Source organism: Beta vulgaris, chromosome 1 (genome assembly GCF_026745355.1).
Source record: "Beta vulgaris subsp. vulgaris cultivar EL10 chromosome 1, EL10.2, whole genome shotgun sequence".
NCBI lineage: Eukaryota > Viridiplantae > Streptophyta > Magnoliopsida > Caryophyllales > Amaranthaceae > Beta > Beta vulgaris.
Window position 1 is genome coordinate 46,078,873 of NC_079202.1, and position 8,963 is coordinate 46,087,835.

The 8,963-nt window shown below is 34.4% G+C and overlaps 1 protein-coding gene across 1 annotated transcript in view; it reads right to left on the reverse strand.

Annotated features, from left to right (window-relative positions):
• Positions 1-3,470, reverse strand: part of LOC104892569 (TPR repeat-containing thioredoxin TTL1) — a 4,408-nt gene extending 938 nt beyond the window's left edge. The window contains exons 1-5 of the mRNA XM_010678535.3: positions 2,285-3,470; positions 1,988-2,183; positions 1,722-1,894; positions 913-1,451; positions 707-807 (exon numbers count right to left, since the gene is read on the reverse strand). Of these exons, the coding sequence (XP_010676837.2) occupies positions 707-807; positions 913-1,451; positions 1,722-1,894; positions 1,988-2,183; positions 2,285-3,147 (1,872 nt within the window). The 5' untranslated portion in view covers positions 3,148-3,470. The remainder of the gene's footprint in view (positions 1-706; positions 808-912; positions 1,452-1,721; positions 1,895-1,987; positions 2,184-2,284) is intronic.
• Between the last annotated feature and the right edge of the window lie 5,493 nt (positions 3,471-8,963).

The window sequence follows — 8,963 nt, forward strand, 5'->3', positions numbered from 1 at the left end:
ACGAATAACCTAAAACAAGAGGATGATTAATTTTAAGTACTACCTAATACCAATTGACCTAAACTAAAGTGATTGACTCATTAGTAATACAGTTCGAATATGACACAAAAGGAAGTAATAAGAAGTGTAATCGATTTGAACTATTCGGTTGTCCCATTATTTACCTTTATCTATAGTGAAGGTAGAGGATATTATTAAGCAAAGAGCCAAAATATAAATAAGGTAAATTTACCTTTAGCTATTCAATATTTTGTTCTTTGTGAATTTTGGACAATGTGACATAGACACAAGTTGGTTGCTTTAAATGCAGGATTGAGTATGTTACATGGCATGGCGTTGACTCACAATTTATAGAGAACAGACTTGTCTAAGTTCCATGCACATAGACATAGTACTAATTGGCTACCTTATCATGTACGGCTGAAGCTAGCATAGAAATATTAATCACATTACATTCTTTCAAAGCATGTGTTTGTTCTTCATGATATCTTTTAGCCTATGCCATATGAATTACTACATGTTTAAGAAAATCTCTACATAGCTAAATTTTAGTTAACTAAATGTCAAATTAAGTGTGAGCGATTTTCAAATTCGGTCATTAGGTGCATTTACAAAAATGCCCCTCTGGACTCATGAAACAAATGTTTAGCTAACTATAACTTCGCCAAGTAGCCAAACTCTATGTGAGATGCTACGGTCAACTTACCTTAAGAAAATTGATGGATGGAAACCGCACACAAACTTGTTCCAACAGAGGCACTGCCTTTTCCTGATTCGACTTGCTACAGAACAGCACCACTGACATCCCTACAAGTTTGGAAAGTGGGTGCATTATTTAGTAATCTAGCTAAAAGATTGTCACACATGCTTCATTATCATGAAAAATCAAAATTATGGGTATATTCTAGTCACCTGGAGAGGTGATCAAGTGCCTGAAACACTCAATGCTAGATACTAAAACCACATCAGAACCAAACTTCATATGCTTCACATCTTCGCCGCGTTGTTTTTTGAGTTTAACTCGAGCCTCGAACAATGCACGGCCTACTTCCTCATCCCCTGGTTTTTCCCTGATCAAGATTTCATAATCTTGTATGGAAGCTTCCCATCTTTCAATTTTCGCATTGCAATGTGCGCGCCTTAGTCTAGCCTTACTATAAGAAGGCTGTAGACTGAGGGCTAAAGTACAATCTTCCAGAGCTTTCTCGAATCGGCCTAGCTTAGACCGACATGCTGCTCTATTGCATAGAAGCACAGAGTTGTAAGGATCATACTCTAGTCCTTCACTATATATGCTGCAAGCTTCTGAAAATTTGAGCTCCTTGAACAGCTTATTTCCTTTTAGCCTTGCGACTGCCACAGACCGAGTTCTTATTACCATTGTCCTTGCATTCTTGTCCGATGGATTCATTTGTGATGCTTTCTGAGCTGCTGTAATTGCATCTTCAAATCTGCATCTCAGACAGAATAGTTATTTGGTTTTAGCAATTTTTTACCTCAAGTCGTGTTCTCTTCACCTTATCGAAATATCTACACTCATCAAACTGATTTCTACTGATATACGATTGCTTTTGTTGATTCTCAAATACTTTTCTCATATGCAGTGACTCATTTTGATTGATTAGAACTTCTTTTACTGAATGCTGCTTTATAACTCGAAAAGTATGTTCCTTCAGAAAATTAGTAATGTTACTCTATTTTAAAAGCAAATATTCACTGACCTGCCTGTTGCCATATACACTTGTGCTTTTATCAAGTATAGACAGCTGGTTTTTGCTTCGCCAAATAACCGAGTGTAAAATTCCATGTCAAAAGAAGGTGCCCTCTTAAAAGCTGCATAGGCTTCATCGTTCCTGCGAAGATTCAGTAAGGCTTGACTTTGAAGCGCGTAGATCTTCTTGTCAGAAATCAGGAACGTATGTTAATCAGTTGTTGGAAAAAAGAAAAACTAACAATGACTATACAATGCATTTTTCAGATAAGCCACCTGTAAGGAAGAATTGGCACCAATAACTAATGCATCGCCGGTCTGCCTTAACAAAGTTTCCCAGTTCTTAGAATCCTTAGCTTCATTACATCTACTAAGGCAAGCTTCAAGAGCTTTGGCTTGAGTTATATCTGTTAAACTTGCTGTGTTTCCTGAAAGACGAAAATGTTGGACGGCTTCCTCTGCATATCCCAATCTAATAGCAATTTCATAGGAAACCAAGTCACAAACTCAGAAGATGTATGAAATTCAGTATAATATACTAAAAGTCAGACAAATTTTCTAAAGAAATATTACCTAAAATAAAGAGTTGCAAGACGATGATGAGCTCGTTGATACGAAGGATCGATTCTGACAGCTTCCTTACACTCGAAAACTGCCTCTAGGAGCCTACCAAGGGCTGTCAAAGCTGCAGTTTTATTACTTCGATAAGCTGCTACACTTGAATCGATTGCGATTGCTTGATCATATAACCCCAACGCTTCCTCGTATTTACCCTGCTTATACTTATCATTTCCCAATGATTTTAACTCTTCAGGGTCCAATTTACACATTGCAGTATTCTGAAGCCTTGTTTCATCTGTACTACTTCTCCTCAGTATATTTCCCATGGTACTCATATTAAATTCTCCAGTCTTATTAATATTAATAGTGTTACCAGGAGAAACACCACATTTCTGTCTCAAGCTATTGATTTGAGCCAACTGCAGTATGTTTCCTGACGGCGTAGCAGCTCGAGGAGTTCCACTGTTGAGGGGATGATCACCATCACTTTGATCACTGGACGACAGCTGTTTTTCCTGAATTCTGTTTGCAGACGACGAAGATGATGATGTAGTGGAGATTCTTGCAGCATCTGATAACCTTCTACTTTGATTATGATTTTGTGAAACTACTGATGCTCTTGGACTTTCCAAACTAGGCTTAACAACAGTTGTGGTAATCTGTTTTTGGCTTACAACTTTTTCAGGTTTACATTTTGGAGTTTCAACAGCAGAGTTGCTCTGTTCTTTCTTCTCTATTGTACTATCTTTGTTGCTTACAGTTGAAGGTAAAGAACGGACAGAGGATCGTCGAGCGCAAAGGTTTAGACTCCGGCGTTGAAATAATCCGCCAATGAAGCCACAACCATGGTCAGATTCTACCATGTAAGTTGCCATTATTTTCTTGTGGATTTTTGAAGGTTTTTTATGTAAGTGTTAATGAAACAGTTGTATTATAATGAATATATAGTATACATGCAAAAAAAAGAGTGAAAGAGAGGGTGAAGGTAGGAGAGTAGAATTATGATTGAAGAGAAGGCTTGAAGTTGAAGGGCATTGTAAATGAAGTTTATAGTATTGGAGGGTGGGGAAAGGTGGTTTGTATCTGTATGTATAAGTCTTAAGGAATTCTTCACATCAGTTTGGAGTGGCAATCAAGGAACCCACTTTATTACCTAATCTAAGGGTGGGGAAAGATGAAGATTCTTTTAAGAAATGCAATTGGTTTGTAGATAATGTTAAAAATATTATTTTCTTTGGTTTGTTGAAAGATTAACAATGGTTTGACAATTCAGATACTGTTCCTATAGACAACCCCATGGCCCATGCTCTGCTTGTTCTTGAGTTTAAAACTTAATTTTTTTTTTTTCATGTTGTAACAATTAAGGCCTCATTCATCCCACCTAATTAACACTGATTTTTGTTGATAGAATCTGAGTTTGTTGTTTGAAACTTATTAAACTTATCATTAACTAACTATATCTATACAAATATATTAACGGTCCGTTTGGTTGGAAATATTTTAGGCTTGGAAACGGATTGAAGTAACACACTCCCTTATTTTATGTTTGGTTGGGTTATCCATTTTTTTCACTCCCTTACTAGCCCAAATTTGATTCCCCCATCTTGAAACCCTCCTCACACCATAGGAAACAAAAAGTAAGGGAGTCATTAGGCCAATGATTCCATTCCTACATCAAAACAAACAAGTGTCTAAAGTAACACATTCCATTTCCATTCCATCCTTTCATCCCATTCCATTCCCTTTCCATTCCTTATTTTGAACCAAACGACCCCTAAAAGGCGTGCATAAACAAGAAATTGTTCCACGTGGCGCTCTTTCTAAGAAGTTTTAGTTCATGTAATCCATGTACAATAAAAAATTTAGAAATTGCGTAGTATAGGGGTTTGATCCCCGAGACCTTAAGTACATATACTAAAGTCTTAACCACTAGACTAAGTTGTATTTAGTGTTATTATCATAAAGCATTTCATTAATAAATGATTTTTTTTTTTACCCGGGGCATAGCCTGGGCCTAATAACTAATAAATATATTAAAAGGCGTGCGTAAACAAGAAACTGTGTCACGTGGCACTCTCTCTTGGGAGTTTTAGTTCATGTAATCCATGTACAATAAAAAAAATGCCACGTGGCGCTCTCTCTAGGGGGTTTTAGTTCATGTAATCCATATACGATAAAAAAAAAATTAGAAATTACGTAGTATATAAGATTCGATCTCGAGACCTCAAGTATATATACTAAAGTCTTAACCACTAGACTAAGTTGTATTTAGCATTATTATCATAAAGTATTATATTAATAAATGAAATTTTTTCTTGCACGGGATATAGCCCGAGCCTAATAACTAGTTATAATTAAGGCCTCATTCATCCCACCTACTTAACACCGATTTTTGTTGATAGAATATGAGTTTGTTGTTTAAAACTTATTAAACTTATTATTAACTAACTTTATACTCCCTCCGTCCCAAAATATAGTTTCCATTTTCCTTTTTTCACGGTAATTTATGCAAGTAGAATCTAAGAGGGATATTAAAGATTTTTTGGTTTATTTAAATAAATGTTGTATGGGAAAAAATGATTTTAGGAGAGAGAATGGAGAATAATTGGTGAAAGAGCATTAATTGTAACATTTTGGTTGAATAAACAAAGGAAAAACAAATTTCAAGAAGCAAATAAATGATGGGACACGATTTTTTTAGACAAATTACAGAAAAATATGAAACTAAAGATGGAAATGGGAACTATATTTTGAGACGCCCAAAATGGAAATGGAAATTATATTTTGGGACGGAAGGAGTATTATAATTCAAAGGGGAGTGAACAAAGTCTTAATATGGATATTATACCCTACTAGACTACTACTCTAGCTAAGGCAATGGGTAGATCTCAAATCTATGGTGTGACTAGAGCTGGCAAAATATTATCCAACTCGCTAACTCGATCCGAACCCAACCCGTTAATAATGAATTGGGTAGAAATTTTCAACCCGTTGAATTAAATGGATCCACCTGACCCAGCCTGTTTTATTAAATGAGTTGGGTCAGGTTGAACATTTTGACATGATTTTAACCGTTTAACCCATTTATGAAAACAACCTAAAAATCCTAACTCATTTCACAACTAAAAAAAATGGGATATAGAAAGTTAAAAAGTAAAAAATCCTAACTGATCACTGTTAATGTTGAATAATTTATTATGCACTTGTAATGTGTTGATTTTGAACGGCGGTTGGGTTGGGTTGGTTTTAAACGACGGTTGGGTTGGGTTGGGTTGGGTTGGGTTGATTTTGTTGATTTTGAGCAATATCTAGCATATGGTAATGTAATGACTTAATTAAATTGCTGCCTATTGTTGCTTTATAATATAAGTTATGTTGTTTTATTTTATTCTGGAAAAAATAGGAAAAACTTTAAACGGGTCAACCTAAAGATTGATCCGTTTATCATAAGGTTGGGTCGGATTGTAATTTCCAATCCGTTTAAGTTAACAGATTGGGTTAGATCAAGGGGTTATCAATCCGTTAACCCGCCAATCCAACCTGATTTTGATCCAACCCGACCCATCGCTATCCTAAATGTGACGCATGCCATAACAGAGAATCTTTATAGTAGACTTGGGTGTACCATGCTCAGCAAATGAGTAAAATCAGCAAATGAGCAAAATGAGCAAATGAGTAAATAAGCAAATGAGTAAATGAGCAAATGAGTAAAATGAGTAAATGAGCAAAATGAACAAGCATTTCTACTCATTTAAGAAAATGAGCACACCTTTACCCAAACTTTATCATTTGCTCATCATCTTCTTCCTTAATTTCAGATCTGGAAATTTCTTTTTTTTTTCGCGAATTTTAGATCTCCATTGTTGTGTTTGGAAGGAAGGAGGTGAGAGAGAACTACTGAAACAACAACAAAAGAACAACAACAACAACAACAGATCATTTGCTCATCATTTCTACTCATTTAAGAAAATGAGCACACTTTTACCCAAACTTTATCATTTGCTCATCATCTTCTTCCTTAATTTCAAATCTGGAAATTGCTTTTTTTTTTTGCGAATTTTAGATCTCCATTGTTGTGTTTGGAAGGAAGGAGATGAGAGAGAACTACTGAAACAACAACAACAGAACAACAACAACAACAACAACAACAACAGAACAACAACAACAACAACAACAGAACAACAACAACAACAACAAATCAATCGAACAAATGAACAACAATGAGCAAAAAAACAAGAACATAACAAATGATCGAACAAATTACAAATTGCATCACTAATTAGATAAATTTAGGGCAAAAATTTACCTGAATTAGTTTTTGATTGCATGCCAATAGTAAGTATTTCACTGAATGAAGAAATTTGCAATTCTCTTGTTGATTAGCATGTTTGAATTGATTCCGCCACTAATGATTCGCACAAATGAGTTGAATCCGCCACTGTTGATTTGCAAAAATGAGCGAAATTAGCTTATGAATCATCGTTAATATAATTTATTGCTTTTAATAAAAAAAATTGCTACTCTGATTTAGATGTTTGAGTTAAATCGGCCATGAATGATTCGCAAGGTTGTGTTGGTTCCTCCATTTTTTCTGTTTCTAAGCTTTGTAAAGAAGAAGGAGAAAGAACAATTATTGCCCCAAATTACCAGCGTGCCCCTTAAGTTGCAATTAACTACGAAAATACCCCTGGGTGTATCATGAGTATGGTACACCCGGGTATACCATGAGTGGACTCGCCATAACATGTAATGATGCAGACAAGATCTTGCCTTCTTTTCTTTTTAACAGTGCACCTGCAACGCACACCTGTAACAACAGTTTTTAGTACATAAAACTATAAAAGGTCTCAAAAAATGCTGCAACAGTTTTATTCATAAATTAATAGTTTAGATACATAGAGGTTTTAATGTATGCAACATTACCTTTGATGTACTAAACCGACGGTTTTTAAACATCATTAGTCAAAGAAATTATGTTAAGACTTGTGCCTTGTTGATAATTATTCGTTATTTGTCAAAGAAATTATGAATATTACCTTTGATGCTCTCTAGTCTCTTGTCTCTTATATTAGACTGCCGTCAATCATTAGTCAACTTAATTCCAACCATGAAAATAACAGACCAACCTAGCCTAAGAAATCAAAATTCTACCCAATTTTCCAAATTTCTTAATCATTGAACTTATTATTATGTCTAATTCAAAATATGTCACAAGTGTTAAATTAAGCAAAAGACCATAAGATGTAAAATAAAACGATAAGTATCCCACCAACAAAAATACTTGAAAACAATAATTAGGTAGCTCCATAATAATTTAGCTATGATTCTAGCTACCTATCAAACTTTTTTAGACTCTATTCACCAAAGGATACTCTTCCCCCTTTATTTTTCTTTATCTACACTGTTTCTTTCATCTAAAAGAATTTTATTAAAAGGGAAATCATGTAGATGATCATAAATTTTGTAATATATATACACTTCTTTTATCTTTTTCCCCTTTAGAATATAGATGTAGGGTCATTTAGTTTAGTGGTGTTATTTGGACCATTTATTAATGTAACGCATCAAAGAGCCGGACTTTGGCTAAGGGGGTGACGAAGTATTTTGTTAGTCGGTGCCGTTTGATTAAAAATGGTAATAACGACACAGATTCTTTTGCGTATATTTTGACCACCAACCCCCTCATTGTTTCTCTGAATTTGTTAAGAATAATAGTGCTGTTTGTTGTTGCATATTTGTTGATTCAATTCGGTTGCTCATGCTGTCCTTTATTTAATCACAAATTAACAAAGTACAATTGATCTATATTGTTAATGGTACAGCCAATATTTAATTTATGAACAACCTTTTTTTAGACCTTTAATTCATCAACATAACCTTTTATGCAGGTCTGATAAATTTGATAGAAATGAAAATGTGAAAATTGATCTAGACAATTCAATAAGGAGGAGGAGAGTTCGATCCACATATAAGCCCAAAGGTTCATACTAAAACCAATTGACAATAGTAGGAGTAGCTCCTCAAGCTTATATTATGGTACTTTTTTTTTTCCTCTTTCTCCAACGTGGGACAACTCACATGTGGACAACATATATGGGGTTCAGGGTCAATTATCAATATAATTTTGATTTATCTTATGTTTTAACAATAAATTTTAAGTAAAAAACTTTATAACAAATAGAAAAAAATACTTATGATATAATTCTGGTATCTAATTTTTTAAAAAATTTTGATACCACATCGATATTGAATTAGGAAAAATTGTTAGGATGTCCTAATTACGACTATTTTGAAATTTGTAAAGATGTCCTAATTATGATTATTTTGATAATAATTAGGTCAAATTAATTAGGACATCTTTACATTAGGATTCTTTGCAGAAATAGTCATAATTATAGTATTGCCATTAATCACATATCTTTCTTTTAGATGATATGAACGAGTGTGGTTCAGGGTTCTACTCCCTACAAGTGTTTATCTTGTTGAGGGATTTTGAGATTGAATCTACATGTATAAGGAGGTCCATCTCAACACAAACTCACATTTCATTTAATCTATTAGTAAGTAATCTGCCAAAAGCATTCAAACATTCATTGGTAAATCGGGCAAGAAAAATTGCTAGTCTGACCTAGCAAATCCTGCCCTTTTTGCTTTGTTTTTCAACTAGTAAAGTCGTGGGACATCAAAAGTG